General features: G+C 54.3%; 2 protein-coding genes and 1 long non-coding RNA gene across 6 annotated transcripts in view; 2 read left to right on the top strand and 1 right to left on the bottom strand.

Moving 5' to 3' along the window:
* The window catches only part of ARID1A (AT-rich interaction domain 1A), a 59,574-nt gene extending 44,047 nt beyond the window's left edge, over window positions 1-15,527 (top strand). The window contains exons 9-20 of one of the 2 annotated variants that reach the window (XM_062014695.1): window positions 329-462; window positions 549-658; window positions 2,768-2,974; window positions 3,420-3,627; window positions 7,300-7,432; window positions 7,782-7,954; window positions 8,131-8,281; window positions 8,430-8,561; window positions 8,665-8,761; window positions 10,475-11,345; window positions 11,617-11,747; window positions 12,501-15,527. In XM_062014695.1, coding sequence (XP_061870679.1) covers window positions 329-462; window positions 549-658; window positions 2,768-2,974; window positions 3,420-3,627; window positions 7,300-7,432; window positions 7,782-7,954; window positions 8,131-8,281; window positions 8,430-8,561; window positions 8,665-8,761; window positions 10,475-11,345; window positions 11,617-11,747; window positions 12,501-14,228 — 4,075 coding nt within the window. In that variant the 3' untranslated portion in view covers window positions 14,229-15,527. Of the gene's footprint in view, window positions 1-328; window positions 463-548; window positions 659-2,764; window positions 2,975-3,419; window positions 3,628-7,299; window positions 7,433-7,781; window positions 7,955-8,130; window positions 8,282-8,429; window positions 8,562-8,664; window positions 8,762-10,474; window positions 11,346-11,616; window positions 11,748-12,500 lie in introns of both variants that reach the window. The other variant, XM_062014694.1, reaches the window with a different exon arrangement.
* Window positions 15,528-15,544: 17 nt separating this feature from the next.
* LOC133627738 (uncharacterized) lies at window positions 15,545-18,064 on the bottom strand. The gene is made up of 2 exons (XR_009820364.1): window positions 17,755-18,064; window positions 15,545-16,633 (listed from the first exon to the last, which is right to left on the bottom strand). It is a non-coding gene; the product is annotated as an uncharacterized LOC133627738 (long non-coding RNA).
* A 93-nt stretch (window positions 18,065-18,157) lies between these two features.
* PIGV (phosphatidylinositol glycan anchor biosynthesis class V) lies at window positions 18,158-24,869 on the top strand. 3 transcript variants are annotated; one of them, XM_062014698.1, is made up of 4 exons: window positions 18,158-18,199; window positions 20,320-20,462; window positions 22,234-23,391; window positions 24,013-24,869. In XM_062014698.1, exons 2-4 carry the CDS (start codon window positions 20,376-20,378, stop codon window positions 24,322-24,324), a joined length of 1,557 nt encoding a protein of 518 aa, XP_061870682.1. In that variant the 5' UTR covers window positions 18,158-18,199; window positions 20,320-20,375; the 3' UTR covers window positions 24,325-24,869. The 3 variants fall into 3 exon arrangements, with proteins under 3 accessions (XP_061870682.1, XP_061870680.1, XP_061870681.1); XM_062014696.1 differs by lacking the exon at window positions 18,158-18,199 and adding an exon at window positions 18,765-18,844; XM_062014697.1 differs by lacking the exon at window positions 18,158-18,199 and adding an exon at window positions 19,266-19,352.
* The last annotated feature ends 133 nt before the right edge of the window (window positions 24,870-25,002 follow it).

The following is a 25,002-nucleotide window of genomic DNA, read 5'->3' as shown; positions in this document are numbered from 1 at the left end:
TTTACATGCACAGGGCTGCAGTATTTGCAGATCTGTTCTGCAACATAACAAGTGAAGTTCAGTTTGGGAATGTAGTAGAACAAGATTAAAGGGGAGAGTGTTCAGAACTGACTTTCAGAATGGTTTCATCCCCTTTTGAGAAGGGGACCTGGGCTGTAGGGTAGCTGAACTTTAAAAGAGTGCCTCATCTTTTGGGCTTCTGCTGGAGAAAGTCACGTCTCTGCTTCCTTTGTAGAAGGTTTGTTTTAGCAAATCTGTTTCCTTAGAAGACAAGTTCTTAATGCTTAGTATTTGGAGTAAGTGTCTGTCTTTGCCTTGCCTTCTCTAGGCCTCCTGGTTATCCCAACATGAATCAAGGGGGAATGATGGGCACTGGACCACCTTATGGACAGGGAATTAACAGTATGCCTGGCATGATAAACCCCCAGGGCCCACCCTACCCCATGGCTAACAACTCTGCAGGTAAGCCAGTGGTGGCTGTTGGGCATTTCATCAATTCCTTTGTACTCAATTCAAAGTCAGTGTTAAAGATTCCTTTCACTTCCCAGGGATGGCAGCGAGCCCTGAGATGATGGGTCTCGGGGATGTCAAGTTAACACCCGCAACTAAAATGAACAATAAGGCAGATGGGACACCCAAAGCAGAGTCCAAGTCAAAGGTAAAATGTTTTGGGTTTTGTTTTTAATGACTCTCACCCTCTTCAGCATCTAGGGAGACAAAACTATTGCATGTTAACCTGGGCTGAACAGTGCATCTGTCTAGTAGTGAGTGTGATTCCCGAGAGAAACAGAACTCAGTTTGTCCTCCTTACCCTGGACAGGCTTCTCCTTAGTGTGGTTGTCCTTGCAGTGTATGATCAGACTGCTGCTTGTGACCACAGCTCTAACTCAAGAGTGGGGTGAGTGGGTGGGATATCCTCTTTGGGATGTTTGGGAGTGTAACTAAAGAAATACATGTCTTGACATGTGTATATGTGTATTTCAGAGTAGACTCTGTCTGTATTTGCAATAAAACACTAAATACCCAAGTCATTACTCTTGAGGAGCCTGAACTCTGCCATCCCCTACAGAGACCCCCAGCCCTCAGGAGAGGAAAGGGACTTGGTCAGAATTCACATGTCCTCCCCTAGTTGTGACTGGGGAGTTCAAGCCTCTATCTGGATGCTGGGCACACCTTACTCATACATCCTGCTTTCAATTGTGAGCTTGCCTTAACTGAGAAGAAGGTACCCACACAGATGTACCTTTTTAGATCAGCCTAAGCCCAGTCCCCAGATGCTATGAAGAGCTGATCAGGCTCTTGTTTGAATCAGAAGTGCAAAGCTAAAGGCTGTGGGGTTGAAGTGCTCAGTGGAAGGAGATTGAACATGAATTCAGCTTCACGTGTCCAGCCCTGGCTGTGCTTGAGCTGTGTGAGTGCTTCCAAGAAGTTCTTCAGGATTGATCTGGAAAATTCAAACAATTGAAGGTTTTACTTCTGGGGTTCATAAACTGTTAGAAATGAAGTGTTTCCTGTCCACTGGGAGTAATGGATATCACTTGCAAAACAGTCCAGTCTCAGGAATTATCACCTTCCACAGTGAAACTGCCAAAAGAAGTGAAACAAACCTGGGTTTGTTTCTGGTGTAGGCTTGGAGCTAGGCACCCATCACCTCTGAGCTGGGAGGTGGTCCACTAAAGTGTTAGAGTTGTTTCACAAACAAACCTCTATTACTAATCCTGTATTAAAGCCAGAAGAGGGAGGCAAACAAGTTCTTCAGGGAGTGTTTTCCTTTGCATTACTGCTGCCAATTTCAAAAGAACCACCAAACAGGAGTTTCTGAGCCTGTGTTCTGTTGCTACTTGAAAGAAAATAAGTGCTCTGAAGGTTTGATACCTGTACCACCAGCAGTCTGCAAGAAGATTCAGAAGATCTCTGGCTTCTGCTCATGTGTTCTGGCATCTGCCTTTCAATTTGTGACAAACAAGACCTTGAGTACTTATGGGATAGGAGATACCAGCAGAGTTGTTCTGTACTCCTGGTCTGTACTGTTCAGGGATTATCTCATGTGATAATGAGTGCAACCAGTCTTAAATGTAGGGGCTCATCATCAGGTTTGAAGTTCATTTTAAAGTAAGCATTTAGAAGGCCAGAACTGCTTCTGTCTTTCCTCTGAAGTGCCTGTGATCCAGGTGGTTAAAGACAAAATAACATGCTCTTGCATTGTATCAGTGGACTTGGGCAGAGCAAGGCAGGACACAGGGAGAGAGATGGTCTTTGGGGAGGACCCTTTGCACACATTGCTCAAACAGGAGCCTCTAATCTTTCTTTTTCTTTGAGATGTGTTTATTATTCCTCTGCAGTACTTGATGTCAGTTTAACCTGACACCCACCACTGGGGTGAGAGAAGAGACTACCCAGAGGGCAGCAGTCACCCTGGCAGTAGCCATAGGGAGTCTCATTTGCAGTTGAATTAGATGTTTTCTCATATATTTAGCAAATGAGCCCACAAAGGATGGCTCTCTTCAAGGTCTCCTTTGGTTGGTCTCTGTAGAGTTCCAGAAACCTTTCACTTCTTTAAAAAGACATATTCTGTGAATTCCCTGCATAGCAGCTGGTTTTTGTCATGCTTTTCTCTAGTAGCACTTGCCTGATGTTGTTCTGAGACAAGTGTAGGTATCATACAAAGCTGTTCTCAATGTAACAGTAGAACTCTGAACTCCAACCTGCTGTGAACCAGCTGCTTTTGTGCTGCTCAGTCCTGATATCTCTTTCCTTCTCCTAGAAGTCCAGTTCCTCTACTACAACCAATGAGAAGATCACCAAACTCTATGAGCTGGGTGGAGAGCCTGAGAGGAAGATCTGGGTAGACCGTTACCTGGCCTTTACTGAAGAGAAGGCCATGGGCATGACAAACCTGCCAGCAGTGGGCAGGAAGCCCTTGGACCTTTACCGGCTCTACATCTCCGTGAAGGAGATTGGAGGACTGACTCAGGTGAGTGTCCAGCAGCCAGGGTGCTGACTGGGTGTTTGTGCTGGGATCTGCCCACTCTCTGGCAGTCACAAGCCAAGGGGCTGCACAGCTCAAAGGCAGCTCTGTAGCTGGAAATAGGCCACAACTTTCCATTTAGCTCTGTGTTTTCTTTCTAAAAAGCAGTGCTTACAAAAGCCACCAGTGCAGAGATTGTTGACACTTGTCTTTGTCAGCATCTGGCTGTCAACAGACCTCATGGCTAATTTGATTTGCAGTCTGACTCTCAAAAGTTTTCTGTAGGTGAGGAGGAGAGTTTACTAGTTTGGGGTTTTGAACACAATTGTATCTGTGTTTGGCCCTTACTGCATCCTTTGTAATAGCTGGGAAGTGATTTCTCCCCAGAAAATGTCTTGGAGGGGGAAGTAGCTGGGATTTTTAGTTTAGAGCCTCTTGTTTGGTTGTGCAGGTCAACAAAAACAAGAAATGGCGGGAGTTAGCCACAAATCTCAATGTGGGCACGTCCAGCAGTGCAGCTAGTTCTTTGAAGAAGCAGTACATCCAGTGTCTCTATGCCTTTGAGTGCAAGATTGAGCGAGGTGAAGACCCCCCTCCAGATATCTTTGCAGCTGCTGATTCAAAGAAGTCTCAGACTAAGATCCAGCCTCCATCTCCAGGTGAGTGGTTTAAGGCATGCAGTGAGTGTTTGACCCAGGTCTCTGGCACCACACACCCAGCTCCACGTGCTGTGGGCCACAGCAGTTCCAAACTTCCACAAAGCCTCTGTGTCTGTTTCTAATTAGGTGCTCTCTGGTTGTGTAGATTGAATCCTTTTGTAATGTGGGAGTGAATGATGCTGGGAACAAGGCAGGCCTCTTGTGATAGCTCAGGTTTTTGTGTGTCCCACCTCTGTATTGAGCTTAAGAAAAAGGAAAACAGAAATACCTACTGGTATACACAGCCCTCTGTTCTTACTAGTACATCACTGCTGTGTGAGACTTTGGTGGGGAGGGAAGCCAGGAGGTACAAGGTGATGTTTGCATATTCTAACAGTAGCCCTTGTTACTGCTGAGCTTTGGGAACCTGCTGGATAAGTTGTGCTTATTTTGGCTACCCAAGTGCTACCTTCTGAGAGAAAATGCTTGATGTGAGTGTGCACTCATCTTCCTCGTGAATTACTTCCTTCTGTCTTCAGCAGGAGACAGCAAGGACTCTCTGTAGCCTCTCATTGTAAGCCTGTTACAAGTTGGATGCTCTAGAAGTCAGGCCCTTTAAATGAGCCTCTGCTCTTGTTTCAAATGTGATGGGGTGCTCCAGTTTCTGAACATTTAAGCAGTGTTCAATTCAGGTTTGTTAAAGAAAAGGGGAGAAGGTCTGGGCTAGCAGTGCATGCTGTGCTCTTCAATCTTAGGAAAGTCTGATCACTTCTGCCTCATTTGCATGGAGTTCATTGCTTGAATTGCTGCTGAACTTGCCAAACCCTTTAAGGGGCAGTTTTCCAGTTTCTCTTTGTAAGTACAACTTTCAGATGCTTTTTCTGGTCAGGAGCCTGTTGGTATAGGTGAAATTCAAACTGTGTCTGCTTTGAAGTTCTTGTAATGTCTGCAAAAAAAAAGTCTTTTTGGTTCTGAAATCTGGCTTCATCTTTGTCTAGCTCCTCAGGGGTGGAATAATGAACCCATTTTTGGTTGCAGTGCAGTTGTGTCTCAGCCCTGCTAAGCCCTGGATCGACAGTGTGCTTGTCCCACTGTTCTGTTGGCAACTACATTTATCTGTCCTCTCAGTTACAGTGGATTGGGTTTTTTAAAGGACTAAATCATGTCTTTTCACTAGTCAGGAAACATGTCCCAGTGTAGCTTCAACCTTGGTGGATTCTGCAAGATAAAGCAACTTTGGTGTCGTTAGACTAAACTTGTGTCTGAGTTCTGCTCCAACTCAACCACAAATCCATCCCTGCTTTCTTTCCAGAACCTCTTTCTTGCCCCCCTGAGACACCAGGTGGTGGAACAAAGATGTTAAGAGCATTTGGAGTTTATTTGAAGAAGGGCTGAGACTTTTAGGAAGCCACTTCAAACTTCTGTAGCGCTGGGTGCCTGTCAGAGTGTGTTCAGTGAGGCATCAGGTTTTGTTTCACTGACACGGTGCGTGTGAAGGTCGTGTGGCTGCCTGCTGCCTGTACACAGCTCCTCTTGCTTCAGCATGTCAGCAGTAGGAATTTGCAGGGCTGCTGCCCCAAGCTCTGCACACTGTGCAGCTCTGACTTAGTGGCAATCAGACCTCTGCACTAGAGGACAGTGCTAAATGTTTCCTGTTTAACCTGTTCACTCCATTTATCTTGTTCTGGACTCCTGCAGCCAGGAGTGTGCAGAGGCAGCTCGGAGCCATAGTTGGTTGCTCTGATCCTTTTAAGCTGTATCACTCAGCACATTCATGCTCCTCTTTCACTTTCCTTTTCTTCTGCTCTCACTCTCCTGGATCAGCAGGAGTGGAGGGTGTGGGGCATGATGCAGATCACGCTCTCAACCCCAGAGCTTCAGAGGAGTGTTGAGTCCCGTGGGCACTGCTGTTTGGGGGCTTGCTGAGGCAATTGTCCTCCAGACTTGCACACACACAGAGACCTTTCTCCCAGCAAATCACCCTTATGGAGAGTAACTTCAGCACTGAGGCATTTTGAAGTCCCATCTTTTGACTGAAGGGCTCTGTCATCCCACCCAGAGCCACACGCTTTGCTCTCCTTGCAGACTTTTATAACCCATTGACATTGGATTACACTTCATTTTAGGCTATTCTGTCGGATCAACTACTGCATAGCTGTGTGACTGATGAGGATTGTCCTGCACAGCTCTCTATTAACCACTTCTTGAGGCTGCAGAGCATCCAAAGGCTGTGTGGGACAGCAGTCAGGGTACAGCTCTTGGTGCTTGCAGCTGTTTTCCATGCAGTGAGTCTTTGTAATGCTCAGAGAAAGCCAAAGGGTTTCCAGAAGGGCCTGTGGCTGGTGTGGGCACTGGGCTCTGCCTCGTGGGCACTGGCCAGGCTTTTCCTGGGAGCCTTCCTGGGTTCCCGCTGGCGAGCTGCAGCGTGTCCCTGGGGAGGCGGGATCAGGCTGCTGTTGGGTTCTAATTCCCAGAGCATGGAACTGGCCCAACTCCAACTGTGTGTAAATTTGTGAGTGGGAGGGACAGCAGGGGGTGGGGACAAACAGCAAATGGCAGTGAAGCAGGGAATGTCTGGAGGCCTCCTCCTGCCCATGCCAGCATTGCACACAGAGAGCGGAGAATCCCTGGGGGAAGCGCGTGGAGCCCAGCGAGGGAAGGAGAGCTGCAGGGAGGGCCCATGAATGAAACTCCCTGCTGAGCCTGCCTCTGCCCTTCCTACTCCAGAGACCTCCCCAGGCTGGGAGGGAGTCACGGAGAAGAGGACAAGGTGCCAGGAAGGTGGGGTGTAAACAAACATGCCCTGGACGTGACCTCAGAGGATTTTAATGAATAGCTGAAATGACTCATCAAGCAGCAAGGCTGGAGCTGAGGGATCTCAGGTGCTGGGCATGGTAACTAATGGAAACGTTAATTAAGAGTTCAGCTCTTGCCAGCTGCGAGGAGCATCTGAACCTGAGAGCTGACAGTGTCACAGCCATCCAGGGGCAGAGGGGAGCTCCGAGGGCTCACGGCACAGCTGGATTGCACACGACAGCCTGGGGTTTGTGAGGAGAGCTCACAGCAGCGTAAGGCAGCACACGCAGGGAACTCGCTGGACGGGTTTTGTTGTTGAAAGATCCGGCATCTCCAGCATTCCCTGTTCCAGGAATCCTTGGGAGTGGTGCTTGAATTAACCTGCATGATTTAACCCCTCTGGAAGGGCAGAGCAGACACAGGAGACTTGTTCAGAGCTATTTGGTGACTTCGGCTCATGTCCTGGAGATCCCATCACTAGAAAGAGTGTGAGATTTCCAGGAGAGGGCTCAAACTCACCTTCTTTCTGGGAAGGAAGAGTGTGAAGGTGATGGGTCAGTGGTTGTCACTTGGGAAGAAGCACCATCTCCCCTGCTGTGTGGTGGGCTGCAGAGTGTCAGCGAGACAGTGGGGGCATGGTGTGGAGAGGGGAGTGTGGTCAGCAGCGAGGCTGTGATGAAGTTGAACGTGTCCTCTCAGCTTTAGCTTACTGTACCCAGTTGTTCTGGGGAGTCTGTCCAAGTATATCCTTGAAGTGTTCATCTGCTTGTACGTTTTTGTCCGTACTTCATCTGTCTGGTGAAGGACACTCTCTGCTCTTGAGACTGATGGTCTGGGAGGTTCTGGATCGCATCTGCAGGGTGCAAAGCTGCTGACACCACGTTTCTGTTCTTGCAGCGGGTTCAGGCTCAATGCAGGGTCCTCAGACACCTCAGTCCACCAGCAGCTCCATGGCAGAAGGAGGAGACTTGAAGCCACCAACTCCAGCGTCTACGCCACACAGCCAGATGCCCCCTTTGCCAGGCATCAGGTACGGTGGCTACCCTGGCTGTGAGCCTGGGGTCCCTTCTGGTCTGCTTCAAATGACTGAAGGCTTGAGAACCTGTTTTGGTGGGGCTCTGTGGCTTTGTTCCTTTGTTAATGGCTCACAGCAACATTGTTGACCCTACATCTGTGTGTGAATAATCACTAGTGCTGGGATTGGGGCTGAGGACAGTGATGTGCAAGGGCAGTTCTTTGTGCCTGTGTGGGAGGAGCGTGGCTGTGGCCCTTCTAGGGGACAACAGCGCCTGAGAGGGAACATGTGGGGGAACAGTATCCTGAGAGAGGCTGTGAACATCTCTAACCCTGTGTTTGTGTGGTGGTTTTTTTTGAACCAGGAGTAACTCAGTGGGCCTTCAGGATGCCTTTGCAGACGGCAGTGATCCCACGTTCCAGAAGCGGAACTCCATGACTCCAAACCCAGGGTACCAGCCCAGCATGAATACCTCTGACATGTTGGGTCGCATGTCTTACGAGCCAAATAAAGATCCTTACAGCAGTATGAGGAAAGGTGAGGAAGTCCTTGTGTGCTCCTCTCCCCTTCCTCCTTGAGTGCTAATCCCAGTATCTGGCTGTAGGCTGGAATATGCTGCAGGAGCCCTTCTGCTTGCCCTTCCCCAGGAGACGGGACGTGTGTCTCCAGGGCAGAGGCAGACACGTCCATTGATCTTTCCTTCAATGTTTCAGCTCCAGGAAGCGATCCCTTCATGTCCTCAGGGCAGGGCCCCAACAGTGGGATGGGTGACCCTTACAATCGTGCTGCAGGCCCAGGGATGGGGAACATGGCCATGGGACAGCGGCAGCACTATTCCTACGGCGGCCCTTACGACAGAGTGAGGTGGGTACTGGAACCTCCCGAGGGGCTCACGTGAAACAGTGACTTTGTGATCACTTCTGCACCATTGCTGTTCATCCTCCTCAGTTGGAGGGGCAAAGGTGAATTGAAGTGGACGTGTGGGGGATTCTTTTTCTTTGATGCCATGCAGGACAGAGCCTGGCATGGGACCTGAGGGCAACTTAGCAACTGGAACTGCGCAGCCCAACATCATGCCTTCCACCCCTGAGTCGGGGATGTACTCTCCCAGCCGCTACCCACAGCAGCAGCAGCAGCAGCAAAGGTCTGTGTGGGGTGTTGCCACGAGCAGCTCTGCCCCTTTAGAGAGCCCTGAGGCTGTGACCCTGAGGCTTGTTTCACAAGTAACACATCTGTTTCTTCTCCAGACATGATTCCTATGGCAATCAATTCTCCACTCAAGGCACGTCCTCGGGCAGCCCCTTCCCTAGCCAGCAAACCACCATGTATCAACAGCAGCAGCAGGTGAGCTGTCAGAAAGTTCCTGATTTGCTCTCCTGAGAGGAGTTTTACCTGTGAGATTGGTGACGAGGGGAGGATGAAGACCTGGGGCTGTGTGTTTGCTCCATGAACGGGTAGCACTGAGCACCTTACACAGGAGGTGGCTTTTTTTCCTCTGGTTTCTCAATAGTTCAAATAAGTTGTAACCAGCATTTGCAGCGTTGTGTTTGCAGAACAGTGCTGTGAGGAGGGGAGGCTGTGTGGTCTGCAGACACACGCTCTGGTCAGGCAGCAGCAGCAGATCAAGAAGCTCTTTGGGGCTTCTCTGCCCCTCAGGAGCCTCCCAGCTCCCGTCACGTTTCTGTAACGCTTTTGGTCTGAGTGATGGGCTGAGTTTGGAGGAAGTGCTTGGTCCTTCTGGGGAGCTGTTGCAGGTGGGTCATTGTGCACATCCCAGGGCTGTGTCTTTGCCTTACTGAGCCTGCAGACAAAGGCTCCAGACCTGCCTCCACTCCTCCCCTGCCTCCTCCTCGCTGGTCTCAAAAACACCAGGTTTGTTTCAGGACAGAGCTTCAATGAGCACAGATCTCTCTCCATAATCCTCACATATGACTTGCTGTTTGTAACAGTGCCAGGACCATAATGTTTTCCTGATAATTTTGAGCCCCCTGGTTTAGGAGAGTATGGAGAGGGCACTCACTGAGCTGTGCTAAGAATAATTCCAACTGCTCTGCAGTTTGGCTCTGCAACCAGAGCCACGGGGCTCTGAGCCAAGAGTTCGAGTTACTCTGGTACTTGTCATCTTTGAAGCCCTAGAGCTCCATCTGAAGCCAGTTGTGACCGTGGAGCTTCTGAGGAGACTTCAGCAGCCAGAGCACAGGCCCTTGGAGGCAAGAGGGATCTTGGGTTTTAATTTTGTCTTGGCAATTGACTCTGAAAATTGAAATGTTTTCTCCATTTGCACTTAAAAGAAGTAGAGGGGAGAGTAGTTCTTGTTGCTTTCAAGTGATGTGTTTTGAAATGCAGAGGAAAGGAAGAAGCAGGGAGTCGCAACAGTTTTTTGCTGCATCTTGTTGGATGCTTCAGCAGAAACCTTTTGTTTTCTGGGAAATACAAGAGAAACAAGTGCTGACAGAATTCCTGGATGCGAAAGGAAACAAGTTACCTGTGCAGGGTTTGGTTTGTGGTGAGCACACAGTCGAGCTGAGTCTTCTACAGAAAGCTCTGACTGGGGGCAGATTCCTGCCCCTGAGGCATCCTTGGAGAGTCCAGAAGGAAACTGCCCAGGCATTGGTTTTGGCTGGTGAAACTGAGAGGGATCCAGCTTTGTGTTGGCTACGGCTGGCTGGCAGAGAGATGTGCCCTGTGCCGTGTTCATTCCTTGGGCCATGCCATGGGGTTCATCCCTCAGGCCGTGCCAGGGGTTCATCCCTTGGGCTGTGCTGATTCATCCCTTGGGCCGTGCCGTGGGGTTTCCCCTCGGGCCATGCCGTGGGGTTTCTCCTCAGGCCGTGCTGTGAGGTTCATCCCTTGGGCTGTGCCGATTCATTCCTTGGGCCGTGCCGTGCTGTGGGGTTTCTCCTCAGGCCATGCTGTAGGGTTCATCCCTCAGGCCATGCCGATTCATCCCTCAGGCCATGCCGTGGGCTTTGCCCTCAGGCTCCAGGCAGCTCTGCCCACCAGGCTTCGTGTCGCTGCTTTCATCTCACGCCGTCGATGCCTTTGCTCTCTCCGCAGAACTACAAGCGGCCGATGGACGGCAGCTACGGGCCCCCCGCCAAGCGGCACGAGGGGGAGATGTACGGCGTGGGGTACGGCGCGGGGCAGGGCCAGGCGCAGCCCCCGCTGCCCCCCACTCAGAGCCAGCAGCCCCCGCAGCCCCCGGCGCAGGCCGCGCCGCAGCAGGACCTCTACAACCAGTACGGGAGCTCGTACCCCGCCGCCGAGCGCCGCGCCGCCGCGGGGCCGCAGAACCAGTTCCCCTTCCAGTTCGGCAGAGACAGGGTGTCGGCTCCGCCGGGCTCCAGCGCGCAGCAGAACCTGCCCCCGCAGATGATGGGGGGGCCCCTGCAGGCGGCCGCGGAGGGCCCGCAGCAAGGGGCCATGTGGCAGGGCCGCGGCGAGATGGGCTACAGCTACCCGAACCGGCAGAGCGCCGGCGCCGCGGCCCAGGGCCCGGCCTACCACGGAGTGACTCGAACAGATGAGATTCTGCACTCGGACCAGAGGGTCAACCACGAGGGACCGTGGCCTTCCCACGGGAACCGGCAACCTCCGTACGGCCCCTCTGCCCCCGTGCCCCCGATGACCAGGCCCCCCCAGTCCAACTACCAGACCCCCCCCAGCATGCAGAATCACATTCCTCAGGTATCCAGCCCGGCGCCTCTGCCCAGACCTCTGGAGAATCGCACTTCTCCCAGTAAATCTCCATTCCTGCACTCGGGGATGAAGATGCAGAAGGCAGGGCCGCCGGTCCCTGCCTCGCACATCACACCAGCAGCTGTGCAGCCCCCCATGATCCGGCGAGACATCACCTTCCCGCCGGGCTCCGTGGAGGCCACGCAGCCTGTGCTGAAGCAGAGGCGACGGCTGACGGCAAAAGATATCGGTAAGAGGAAGCTCCTGCTCTTGTGCTCGTGCCTGGCGAGGGGCTGGGTGCTGGAAGGGCTCTGCTGGCTCGGTGAGAGGTAGATTTTTGCAGGTTAGTTGTGATTTCGGAGGTCATTTTGGTATTGGCAGAGGAGGGGCTGCTGGTGCGTGGGGGCTGTACATCACTGCAAGCAGGCTCTGCTCTTTGTGGGCCCAGAAAAGCAGTATCGAGTATCTCCTTTTTGTTTTTAAACTCCAGGAGCTGGAAGTATCATGTATTTATGTTACAGGAACTCCTGAAGCCTGGAGAGTGATGATGTCTCTGAAGTCCGGGCTGCTAGCTGAAAGTACGTGGGCCTTAGATACCATAAACATCCTGCTCTATGATGACAACAGCATAATGACCTTCAACCTCAGCCAGGTGGGTGCAGATGCTCTCTCCTGCAGGTCTTTGAAGTGCTAATTGTGTAGGGTTTTCCGTCTGTGAGGTAGCACCAAGCAGCTCTTGCCCCTGTAGGGCCAGTACCCATGGAGCTGGCCAGGTCTGAAGAGAGCAGGGGCTCTGGGCAGCTGGGCACTGCCTGCTCCCTGCCCCAGGTAAGTTACAGGTTGGTTGGGGTGCAGGTCTGTGCCTGCTCCTCTCTAGTGAGACACGTTGCCTCTTTAACAGAGGAACTGAGTGACAGTGGGGAGGCCACAATGGACTTTGCAGTGAGAGTGCTGGGAAAGGCTCGAGGCTGCAGGGGTTGTGTGCCCTTTCAGGTGTCAGTGGTGGTTGTTCTCTGGCCCTGTCTTCCAGTGGGGCTGGGATGCTGGTCTGGGCAACAGCCCTTTGCAGTTCCTTGCCGCATAGCGCCGTGGCTGCTGTGAAAACTGCTCAGTGGTCCCAGAAAGGTGACTTTGCTCAGCGCTGAGCTTTAAGCAGAGGGGGGTGTGCATGTGGAGGGGATGCAGCTTCAATACTGACAGTGTCTGGATTTGTCTTTGTTCCTCCTCTCAGAGGAGGGAGACCTCTCTTCAGCAAGCAGTTTATTGCCAGAGTGAAAAGAACCCACTAGTTAACAGCCCTGCTTTAAATTCTCAGCCCTTTATGCCCCTCTCCCCCAGCTGCTTGCGTGGCCCAAGTTGTTTTCTGATGGCTGTTCCCTTCCTTCCCCTCCTGTTTTCCTCGTAGCTGCCAGGCTTGCTGGAGCTCTTGGTGGAGTATTTCCGGCGCTGCCTGATCGAGATCTTCGGAATCCTGAAGGAATACGAGGTGGGAGACCCAGGGCAAAGAACACTATTAGACCCCGAACGGTTCTGCAAATCTTCAGCTTCCTCTCCTGAAGAAGGGGAGGAGGAGGAGGACGAACCACGGAGCCTGAACTGTGAGGAGGAAGAAGAGGATGAGGAAGAGGAGGAGGCTGCCTTTTCAAGCAAGGACAAAGTACCTCTAGAGAGCAGCGAGGAGAAACTCGTCAGTAAGTTTGACAAGCTTCCAGTCAAGGTGGTGCAGAAGAACGACCCGTTTGTGGTGGATTACTCAGACAAGCTGGGCCGGGTGCAGGAGTTCGACAGCGGGCTGCTGCACTGGCGGATCGGCGGCGGAGACACCACCGAGCACATTCAGACCCACTTTGAGAGCAAGACAGAGCTCCCCTCGCCTCACAAACGAGCTTCCTGCAGCTCCGCCCTGAGGAAACGCGCGGCGGCCGAGAGCAACCCGGGCAGCAGGGAAGGAGAGAGCCCTCCGTCCGACAGCTCCTCCGAGAAGAGGATAACTGCCACCATGGACGACATGCTGTCGGCACGTCCGGGCTCCCTGGCAGGGGAGGAAGAAGAGGCCAAAGCTTTGGAAACGGCGAAGGAAAGCAGCAAGTTTCCCTTTGGCATCAGCCCGGCTCAGAGCCACAGAAACATCAAAATCTTGGAGGATGAACCTCACAGTAAAGACGAGACGCCGCTCTGCACCCTCCTGGACTGGCAGGACTCTCTGGCCAAGCGCTGCATCTGCGTCTCCAACATCATCAGGAGTTTATCGTTTGTGCCGGGCAATGACTTTGAGATGTCCAAACATCCCGGGCTGCTGCTGATTCTGGGGAAACTGATTCTCTTACACCACAAGCATCCGGAACGCAAACAGGCCCCCCTGACCTACGAGAAGGAGGAGGAGCAGGACCAAGGGGTGAGCTGCAACAAGGTGGAGTGGTGGTGGGACTGCTTGGAGATGCTGCGTGAAAACACACTGGTCACGTTGGCCAACATTTCTGGCCAGCTGGACCTCTCCCCTTACCCGGAAAGCATCTGTTTGCCTATCCTGGATGGACTCCTCCACTGGGCAGTGTGTCCGTCGGCGGAGGCCCAGGATCCCTTTCCAACCCTGGGGCCCAACGCGGTCCTCTCCCCTCAGAGACTGGTTTTGGAAACACTCAGCAAACTCAGCATCCAGGACAACAACGTGGATTTGATTCTGGCGACTCCCCCCTTCAGTCGCTTGGAGAAGCTGTACAGCACGATGGTGAGGTTCCTTAGTGACAGAAAGAACCCGGTGTGTCGAGAGATGGCTGTGGTACTACTGGCCAACTTGGCACAGGGGGACAGCCTGGCAGCGAGAGCCATCGCTGTACAGAAGGGCAGCATTGGCAACCTGCTGGGTTTCTTGGAGGACAGCCTGGCAGCCACGCAGTTCCAGCAGAGCCAGGCCGGCCTGATGCACATGCAGAACCCGCCCTTCGAGTCGACGAGCGTGGACATGATGCGCCGCGCGGCGCGGGCGCTGCTCGCCCTGGCCAAGGTGGACGAGAACCACTCGGAGTTCACGCTGTACGAGTCGCGGCTCTTGGACATCTCCGTGTCGCCTTTGATGAACTCTTTGGTTTCACAAGTGATTTGTGATGTACTGTTTTTAATTGGCCAGTCATGACAGCTGTGGGATCCGAGCCCCTGTGTGCGTGTGCGTGAGTGGAGAAACGTAGAAACTGACTGTTTGCCCTTTATTTATGCAAAACCACCTCAGAATCCACTGTCTGCCCTGCGCTGTCCTGCTTCTCCCTTGGGGAAAGACGTCTCCCTTCCCTTCCCCACCCCCCCTTTCCCCTCGCCCTTCAAATTTGTCCTGAATCGAGACAAAGTTCTGTCTACATAGAAGACTCTTTTTTATTTTAACCAAAGTTGCTGTCGTTTACAGTGAGTTTGGGGAAAACGACTCTGCCGTGTGATCACACTGACAGGCACCACTTTCATAACTGTTTTTAATGGTAAAAAAAAAAAAACCTCTTTGAAGGACAAAAGTGACTGCTGAACTCTTTTTGTGTGTGGTTTTATGGCTGTACACTCACAATCTTGCAGGAACCAAGGAGTTTAACCGGTTGTGAACAGACCTTGTCCGAGGGAGGCCTGTGCAGTAGCGTGTAGAACTTCATGTACTGTACAACCTTAAGCTGTAAACATACTGTAATAACGTCTCACATGGAAAAGGAAAAAAGGAGAAAAAAAAAGAGAAAAGGAAGCAAAGGCTGGCTCAGCAGCAAGCTGTAGTTTTTAAAAATGTTTTTAGTTAATGTTGAGGAGAAAAAAAAACAAAAAAAAAAAAGCTTTTCCCCCAAAGTATCATGTGTGGAACCTACAACACCCTGACCTCTTTCTTCTCTTCCTCCTTGATTGTATGAATAACCCTGAGATCACCTCTTAGAACTGGTTTTAACCTTTAGCTGCAGCCCGAGCGCTGCCACGTGTGTATATATCTCTGACGTTGTACATTGCACATACCCCCAGACTCCCGGCAGGTTTGTTCCCCCCTCTCCCCACCCCCTTTATAGTTAATGACGAGTTATCGAGTTGATGACCTGCGAAAGCGAGACACAATTATTTAATCTCTTGCCAGACATCCCTCCCTGGAGGATGCTGTACAGGTCTCTGTGTATAAAGTCATTGCTGTCTCAGCAGCCAATCAACTTATAGTTTTATTTTTTTTTCCTGGGTTTTTTGTTTTGTTTTTTGTTTTCTTTCTAATCGAGGTGTGAAAAAGTTCTAGGTTCAGTTGAAGTTCCTGATGAAGAAACACAATTGAGATTTTTTCAGTGATGAATTCTGCATATTTGTATTTCAGACGATGTAGCTAAAAAAAAACTTGATGTAAATTCCTCCCTTTTTTCCTTTTTTGGCTTAATGAATATCATTTATTCAGTATGAAATCTTTATACTATATGTTCCACGTGTTAAGAATAAATGTACATTAAATCTTGGTAAGATGTTTGTAAGGGTTTTTATTGTCATCAGAGAGTCACAGAGTGGTGGGGGGTTGGAAGGGACCTTTAGAGCTCATCCAGTCCAACCCCCTGCCAAAGCAGCTCCCACCTAGATCAGGTCACACAGGAACGTGTCCAGGTGGGTTTGAAGCCTTCCAAGAAGGAGCCTCCACACCCTCCCTGGGCAGCCTGGGCCAGGGCTCCCTCACCTCAGCACTCAAACAGTTTCTTCTTATGTTTCAATGGAACTTTTTGTGTTCCAGCTTCATCCCATTGCCCCTTGTCCTGTCACTGGATACAACAGAAGAAAAAGTGCTGCCCCAACCTCCTGACACCCACCAGTGAGATGTTTGTAACTATTGAGATCCCCCCTCAGTCTCCTCTTCTCCAGACTGAACAGCCCCAGGTCCCACAGCCTTTGCTCATAAGGAAGATGCTCCAGTCCCCTGATCATCTTGGTGGCCCAGCACTGGCCTCTCCCCAACAGTTCCCTGTCCCTCTGGAGCTGGGGAGCCCAGAACTGGACACAGGACTCCAGATGAGGCCTCAGCAGAGCACAGGGGGAGCAGAACCTCTCTTCACCTGCTGCCCACACTATTGATGCATCCCAAGCTGCCATTGGCCTTGGCCACAAGGGCACACTGCTGGCAGAACAGGGGCGTCCCGTGGCTGTGGTGCTGTGGCTCAGCTGCTCCTTCCCTTGCAGCAGAGGCTGGAAGGTCTGGGCCTGCCACAGCCCCCCGGAGCCCCTCTGGCTGTGTGGGCTGGCTCTGCTCTCTCCAGCTGTGGCTCAGGGCTGTTGCAGGGCAGGGAGAGCGGCCCTTTCAGCTCCCAGATGGAAAATGCTCATTCCTCTCCCATTTCCTCGGAGCCCTGGGCTCTGACTTCCTTCAGAGGATGAGGTTTTCCAGCAGCCTGAGCTCTGATGCCCTTCGGCAGGCGGCCAAAGTTGAGGCTCTTCATGTGAAGATCTGCACATTTCCATGGCTCAGGAACTGGGTATGTATGGAGCCTGAAGCTTTATCCTCAGACAGTGCTGGAAGCTACAACTGCACTCAGCTCATTTCAGCAAAGGGAAAAGCTATTTAGGAGAGAAAGGAGGGGTTTTTAAAGGCAAACATCATTATTCCTTACATAATCACCTCCTTTTGTCCCACTGGTCCTTTCCTAGGAAGCTCTCAGTTCCCAGAGCTCTGCCTTAGCTGTTGCTCACACAGCAGATTCCTGGTGCCAGAATCAGTCTGTTTATCAGCAGCAGGACTCGGCTCTTTGTCTCCAAATGAATTTCTTGGGAGACAGGAATGGTGCCCTTGGCTGCAGCAGATGCTGAATGGAAACCACGGTGTGAGTTAAGAATTGTGCTGGACTTTGTTCTGTGACAACAGCATCGATTTCAAACTGACCTGATAGTTCAGTTTTCCAGGAGCTTTGTTGAGTCTGATTGAATGAATGGGAAGATTTTACCACTGTTCAGAAAGGGCCTCAGCAGTGAGGATGAAGAAAGGAACATGATCTGCTTTTGTACAGCTCTGTGCTGGTGCTGTGGGAAGTTGAATCCAGCTACGGTGGGAGGGGAAGAGCAGCCACAAGTGGTTCCTCAGTTACCAATTTGACCAGCGTTTGTACCTGGGTTGAGCTGAGGGCACTGATTCCACTCCCCCAGCTCCATGCACACGCTGCTGCAGTGAAGGAGAAGGAGCAGCAGCGATGGGAAATGAGCAAAATGAGAACAAGTGTGGGCAGTTTGTAATTAGGGACTAATTCCACAGCCACACCTGAGCTCAGGCTCAACTCAGGTCACACAGAACGCAAATCCTTGATGCTTTGACCTGATTTGTACCCAGAGCTTTCTGTCTGCTGGTTTTCCTTCTCTCTGACCCCAACCCCTCTGCCAGGCCTTGTTCTCACCAGCAAGGGCGAGCGCTGGAGCTCTGCTTAAAGGCACGTGGGGAGCCTCCCTGAACAACTGAGCTGGCAAAGCCCCTTTCTCTCTGGTTGTGGCTCAGAAGGGCCCAGCATATGGGCACAGCACACACAGGGGCATGGCTCACACAGGGCACAGCACACACAGGACAACAGCACACACAGGACAACAGCACACACAGGGACATGGCTCACACAGGGCACGGTACACACAGGGACATGGCTCACATGGGGTATGGCACACACAGGAGAACAGCACACACGGGGCACAGCACACACCGGGGCCCTGGCACAGGCTCAGCAGCTGAAAGCAGAACCTGAGGCTTCCGTGGACGAACGTTGAGGGCCACCTGCCCCCTCTCTTGTAACAGCGAGTGATCAGTGTCCTGACACACACTGAGCTGCGGGACGGTGCTTCGTGTGCTCCGGGTTTGAGCTACCGGGCCCACCGGCCCCTGCTCTGCCGCACCGAGCCCTGCCGGGGGGCACAAAGCTGCCGCAACAAGCCCGTTCCGGGCGGGGGAGCCGGGAAGGGCCTCGGACGCCGCCGCCGCCGCCCGCCCGTAACAAAGATGGCGCCGCCCGCCCCTCCCCCCATCCCCAACGCGGCCGCCACGTGACCCGGCACGCGGCCCGGCGGCGCGCGCGCTGCCCGGAAGTGACGTGTGCGCGGGGGGGCGGCGGCAGGACGGAGCCGCGCGGGAGCCGCGCGCCGGGCGCTCAGGTGGGGGAGGGGCGGCGTCCGGGGCCACCCGCGGCACAAACGGGCCGAGCCCCCCCCGGCCCCGGCCCCGGCAGCTCCGGGGAGCCGCCCCCGCGGGACCTGCCCCGGGAGCTGCCCCGGCTCCGCCTCGGGCCCCGGCGCCGTCCCGCACGCGGCTCCCGGCCCTGCCTGGCCCTCGGCGCGGGGCCGGTTCTCATCCGCACACCCGAGGCTGTGAGCGGAGGCTGGGACGTTCCCGTTCGCCCCGAGCCGCGCCGGGCTGCCGAACGGCGGCCGGCCGGCAGCAGCCTCCCCCGCGGGGCCAACGCGGCTCCCGGAGGCCGGTCAGGACGGGGCTCTCGGCGCCAGCCCGGAGCTGCTCTGGGGCCGAACCAGCGCCGGGAGGGGCCCGCGCGGGATGCGCTGCCCGGCCCGGCCGCGGAGAGAGGAAAGCCGAGCTCCTGCTGCCCTCGGCCGGTGCCGCGGCCGCACTGCAGCGGGACAGCGCGGCCTCCAGGCGTTTTCATCTACGCGGTGATTTACCCCCGGCGTGTTTTGCCCCTGTTCCATCCTCTGGTTCTCTTAGCGCGCCTTCCAGAGCGAGCCCAACGCGGCTCCCAGCCGGGGGCAACGCAGACTGCGAGCGGAAAAGCCTCTTTAGTGAAGGTTTTACCTCTTTTTCTGCTGAAACGCTGCTCCCCCGCTTCTGCCTTGCCGTGTCCCTTCCCCGCCCGCGCCGCTGCTCCCTCCGCAGCACACAGCTCCCGCCCCCCGCCGCCACAGCCCTGCTCGCGGGCTGCGGCTTTCTGCAGGCTCCCTGACAAGCTGTGCTGTGTCCTGACAGGAGCAGCCTTTTGAAAGCTTCGAGGCTTTTTCCTCGTCAAAAAAAACCCCCCATGTTTAAAGTGCTGGGGTGATTTTTTTTGGCTGCTGTGCTTTAATGGGATTTGCAGCTGTGAATGTGCTGCTTTAATAGAATTTACAGCTGGGCTGAAGTATTCCCTCTCTTAAAATAACTTCACAGCTTCAGGATTGAGGAGAATGTGCCTCCTGCTAGTGGCTTTGTCTGGAGCTGTGAATGCTCTGGAGCAAGAGGAGAATGTGAGCAAAACCCCCAGAACTGCTGTATGTGGCTAAATAAGAAGCATTAATCCTGGGGCTGGGGACTGGAACTGTAAGTGCTGGAGTTTGGAGCTTGTTTTTTGTTGGGCTGATCACTTGCTCTCTTGCTGTCTCGTGCAGTTTTCAACTTGCCAGGTTGTGGGGTTGGTTTTTTTCTCTGTCAGTGAAGTGGGAACAGGAGAGTCTCAGCTTAGATGATGAGGTGATGGGTTTGGGGAGCTTTATGTATCGTGAGAGCGCTGGATCAGGAGGATGGCAGGTGGGAAACTGCAGGATGTTGGAGCTTAGTGTGAGCTGGGGATCTCCTGTGTCTCAAACTAAAAAGCAGTTTGGTGGCTGGGGAGCCAGTGGAAGAAAGGTGTTACCTTGACAAGCTGCAGAATGGACACTGCCTGCCTTTCAGAGACAGAATACACAGAAAAGACCAAGGAGACCCCACAGAGGGGTTTGAGTCTTGTAGGTGAGGTTTGCAGGGCAGAGGTGGCCCGCAGCCGCCTCAGCAGATGCAGTTTACTTCTCAAGGAGATCCCCTCCCTCTGGAGACCAGGCTCTGTGCCAAAGTCCTGAAGAAAGGCAGGTGGAATGGTGTGTGTCAGGTCTGGAGATGCTGGAAGGGGTGGGGGAAGCCTGAGAGGGCCCAAATGTTTGAATCCCACTCAGCACCTTGGAGCCTGCCCATATGTGTGAGTGCTGGGCTGAGTCCTGGCTGAGCTGCTGGTGTCTGCTGGGGCATCCAACCGGCCCAGCTGCTGCTGCTGTTTACACTGGCCCAGTAAGAAACATGCTGCCAGCTCATGTTAGAACCTCTCCTCCTCTCTTCCTCTGCCTCCTGGCCAAGGTTGAGAAGTCAGAGGTATTTTTAACCAGAGAGTCCTTCTGCATCATCTGCCAGGTCCTTCAGAAGTGACTTTCTTGTTCATAGAGACTTGCAGCCCTTTGAAGTGCCTAAAGGTGCATCATTCACAAGCACAGATGAAACCAGAAATACTTTTCTGTCTCTCTTCTCTCTATGAATTCAGGTTTCCAAAAACAGAGGGAGAATTTCCCAGCTCCTGAGGCAGCTTCCAAGCTCAGGATGGAGCTGGTGAGCTGGCAGGACCCCCAGCTCCGAGAGGTCGTGTGGTTCGCGGTGTGCTGCAGAGCCCTGGCACTTCTGCTGCAGGCAAGTCTGCCATCCCTGAGCCCAGGGGGTTGTTTGCTGCTCCCTGGTTCTGCCTGGCTGGGAAATGATCCTGTGATTGGAGAGCCAAGAGAGCAGCTGAGTCCAGGGGAGCAGGTTGCTGTTACATTCCACGTGTATCAGTGTAACTCACCATGATTTCACACTGCTGTGCAAGGGGCTGTTTTGGCAGCACGAGGGGCTGAGCTCTCTGTTTATCCACAGAACAGGAGTGATAATCTCCTCCTGCACTTTTCTCCCAAGTCTCATTTCCAGAGACACCCTCCTCTGAGGCTGCTCACTCCACTCTACCTGTGCACAGCAAGATGGGGAGCAAAGAGCCCAGCTGGAGCCGGGGCTGGGGCCCTCCTGAAGCAGCACCAGCCAGGGCAGGCTGTGGGCCACTGGCCAGCTGGCAACTGGGCCCCAGTCACCACGGGGCAGGGCTGAGGGAAACCAGCAGCTGGGATGAAAGACTCAGTGTTGGCAATGCCAGGGCCAGATGTGTGCTTCATGGCAAACAACAGCTTGTGTGGCTTTTAGCCCCAATTTGTTCAGCGTTGCCTTTTCCCTGCCAGCAGTGAGTTCATTGCAGGGGACTCATCCCAGACTGCATGTAAAGCAACAAAACCATCTGATGGCTGTGGGCTTTGGCTGTGAGGGCTTTTTAAACATATTTGTATTTGGAATGACAGCACAATGCATGAAGTTGCAGCCTTCCTGCCTCATGAGCTCTCTGGTTCTCTCACCTTTTAAAATGAGGTCAGCATCCCAAGCTCCTGGAGGTGTGTGATCCTGCTGCCTCCTCCAGACTGCAAACCCCTTAATGCCTGCTGAGCTGCAGAGGTGATGGAGATCTGGGGACTGACCAGTTCTGGGCTCCCCAGCTCAAGAGAGACAGGGAACTGCTGGAGAGGCCAGTGCAGGGACATCAAGATCATCAGGGCACTGGAACACCTGTGTGAGGAGGAAAGGCTGCAGGAACTGAGGCTGTTCAGTCTGGAGAAGAGAAGGCTGAGCTCAGGGGGATCTCAGAGAATCACAGAAGGGTGGGGGCTGGAAGGGACCTTTAGAGCTCATCCAGACCAACTCCCCTGCAGAAGCAGCTCCCACCTAGATCAGGTCACATAGGAACATGTCCTGATGGGTTTGGAAGCCCTCCTGAGAAGAAGCCTCCACACCCTCCCTAGGCAGCCTGGGCCAGGGCTCCCTCACCTCAGCACTGTTTTTCCTTACCTTTAAATGGAGCTGTTTGTGTTCCAGTTTCATCCCATCACCCCTTGTCCTGTCACTGGATACAGCAGAGAAAAGTGCTGCCCCAACCTCCTGACACCCACCAGTGAGATATTTGTAACTATTAGTGAGATTCCCCACTCAGTCTCCTCCAGACTGAACAGCCCCAGGTCCCACAGCCTTTGCTCATAAGGAAGATGCTCCAGTCCCCTGATCATCTTGGTGGCCCTGCACTGGCCTCTCTCATCATCAGCAACACTGATCAGCACCTAAAGGGTGGGTGTCAGGAGGATGAGGTGACACTTTGTTCTGTGGTGGCCAGTGCCAGGACAAGGGGGAACAGGCACAAGCTGGAACACTGAAGGTTCCAGGAGGAGAAAGTCCTTTGGTGCTGAGGTGAGGGAGCCGTGTCCCAGGCTGCCCGTGGAGGCTCCTTCTCGGCAGGTTTCCCCGTTGAACTCAGGAATCCTCCTCCTTTGTTGCTTTCCATACCCGAGGCTCTCAGCTGGATTTCCCCCCTCTCCCCCTTTTTGCTTTACAGGCCCTGTTTAACCTCCTGCTCCCAGACCACGCCGCAGACGCCTTCTCCCCGCCGCGCCTGCCGGAGCCGGGGGGCTGCGACGCGCTGCTGGAGCGGCTGCTGGGGGGCCTGTCGCGCTGGGACGCCGAGCACTTCCTCTTCATCGCCGAGCACGGCTACCTGTACGAGCACAGCTGCGCCTTCCTGCCGCTGTACCCGCTGAGCCTGCGCGCCCTGGCGCACGGGCCCCTGCGCCCGCTGGCACCCTGGCTGCGCCCGCGGAGCCGCCTCCTGCTCTCGGCCGCGCTGCTCAACTGGCTGCTGGCGCCGCTGGCGGCCGCTGCCCTGTACCGGCTGGGCCGCGCCGTGCTGAGCTGCCGCAGGCTGCCTTTCCTCGCCGCACTCCTCTTCTCCGTCAGCCCTGCCGGTGTGTTTCTGGCGGCCGCTTACTCGGAGAGCGTCTTTGCCTTCCTGGCCTTCGGCGCCATGTGGCAGCTGGAGCAGGGGCAGGGCTGGCTCAGCGGGCTGCTCTTCTCGCTGGCCGCCGGGGCGCGTGCCAACGGGCTGGTTAACGCCGGCTTCTTCCTCTACTCCCGCGCCAGACGCCTGGCCCTGCGGCTCCAGGCGGGTCCGGGCGCAGCGGAGGATCTCCCTCCGTTGTGGCAGCAGCTCCTCAGCCTGACATCCTCAGCGGTTCTGCTGTGTGCAGGGATTGCTCTGCCTTTTGCTTTGTTTCAGTACTATGCCTACGTGAGGTTCTGTGGCCCCGGCTGGGGCCCGGAGCAGCCCGTTCCCAGCCCGCTGCTGCAGCTGGCTCTGGACAAGGGCTATCGTCTGGCGGCCGTGGATGGGGTCAAACCCCCGTGGTGCTCCCAGCCCTTCCCTGTGGTCTATTCCTATGTTCAAGACTCCTACTGGAATGTGGGCTTTCTGAGGTATTTTGAGCTGAAGCAGATACCAAATTTCCTGCTCGCTTTGCCTGTCACGCTCCTGGGCTCGTGGGCCGCCTGGACCTACGCCGTCGCAGACCCCCGGCACTGCCTCACTCTTGGTCTGGAGAGAAGAAAGAGCGAAGAAGAGAGTAAACCAAGAGCTGGCTTTTGCTGCCCTGCTGCCTTTGTGTACGTGGTCCATGCCACAGCCCTGCTGCTGTTTGGATTCTTCTGCATGCACGTGCAGGTAGGACGATGAGAGCAACGCATGGGAGTGGTTTCTGAAGGGTGAGAGCTCAGAGGTGTCTGAGGGAGGGACAGCCACAGGGCAGCACAGCACAATGCAAACTGAGTGCTTTGCCCTTCCTCTCTCAGAGCTCTGGAAGGAGAGTTTCCAAAGGCAGTTCCTCTACTCAGCAGGAGGGTCCCTGATGAGCGCACCAGCTCTGGGCTCACAGGGTCCTGCTGTTGGGCTGAGCCAGCAAAAGGATCCAGAGCCTCTCACCGCTCCCTGGACAGTGTTTGGAGGGCTTTTGGTGCCACTAGCTGTGTGCTAAAAAGTTGAGAGTTCCAATAAAAAAAATATTTGAAGAGTGAGATTCAAATCTCCCCTGAAGCTGCTGCCCCTGAGCAGAGACAATCAGTTGCTGTGCTTGTCCAGAGCCTGGCCACCCCTCCTCTGCTGCCACAGATGTAATAAATGAAGAGGTTGAGCTGCAAGAGGCTTCATTTCAGTGTAATTAATCCCAGCACCGTGATGTGGGGCTGGATTTCAGTCCCCTTTAGCTGCAGTCTGTCAGAGACCCTCAGGATCAGAGCTGAGGGACCTGCAAGCTGTGTGATGTTTTGCTCTGCTTGTTGTGTTCAGGTGCTGACCCGGTTCCTCGGCTCCTCCTCTCCTGTCCTGTACTGGTTCTCTGCTCACCTGCTGCAAGAACACGAACCTTTACTCAGGACCGAAGGGACTGATGATGAAACCACAGCATCTCCTTCCAAGGACGAGTCTCTTCGAGGTGAATCTGCTGCTCCCTGTGGGAAGAGGACTTGTGAGAACCCTGTGTGGATGCTGCTGAGGAACTGGAGGTCCATTACCCCCCTCAGCAAATGCGTGCTGGGATTCTTCCTGTCCTACTGGCTGCTGGGACTCATTCTGCACTGCAACTTCTTGCCGTGGACATAGGGGAGGGACGTAGGGTAGGGCCCATGTTGGTGCGGGCGGGTCACGGGGCAGAACTGGAACTCGCGTTTCCTAACAGGCTGGACGTGTGTGAGCCGCTGCTGCCTGACAAAGGCGTTTCTGCCCCGTTCCTGCGTCCCTGCCGGGCTGAGCATGTGCTCGGTGCCGCGGTGCTGCACCATCCAGCCCTTCAACACCACGGAAAGGTGCCCGGGACGATGCAGGGAGCCTGTCCTGCCGCTCCCGGGGGGATGCTCTGACACGGGCACCCGCCTCTGTCCGCTCGCTACGCGTCGGGAAAGCCCCGGAGCTTGCCGAGGGGGCGAAGAGGTGGGGAGGGGGCGAATGGTCCCGACTGCTCCGGCGCGAACGGCGGCGGCTTGGGGACACCCCCCGGCACCGGTCACCGCGCGCGGCTCGGCGGGGGCGGGGCTTTGCGGAGGGGCGTGGCCTGGATGAGGGTCGGGATTGGACGCGTCTGTGAATGGGGCGTGGCTTATGAGAAAAGGGCGTGGCCTGTGAATGGCGCGTTCGTGTCTCTCATTGTCGGAGGCGTGGCTCTGTTTTTGGGGCGTGGTTTGCGTTTGGGGCGTGGCCTGATTGGGCCGTTGCGTGTCGGGGGCGTGGCCTGGGCGGGTCGCTGGCCAATGGGGCGTGGTTTGGGCGGGGCGGGGCCCGGCG

The sequence above is a fragment of the Colius striatus genome, chromosome 24 (genome assembly GCF_028858725.1).
Source record: "Colius striatus isolate bColStr4 chromosome 24, bColStr4.1.hap1, whole genome shotgun sequence".
NCBI lineage: Eukaryota > Metazoa > Chordata > Aves > Coliiformes > Coliidae > Colius > Colius striatus.
This window is presented reverse-complemented; position numbering and strand designations above follow the sequence as displayed.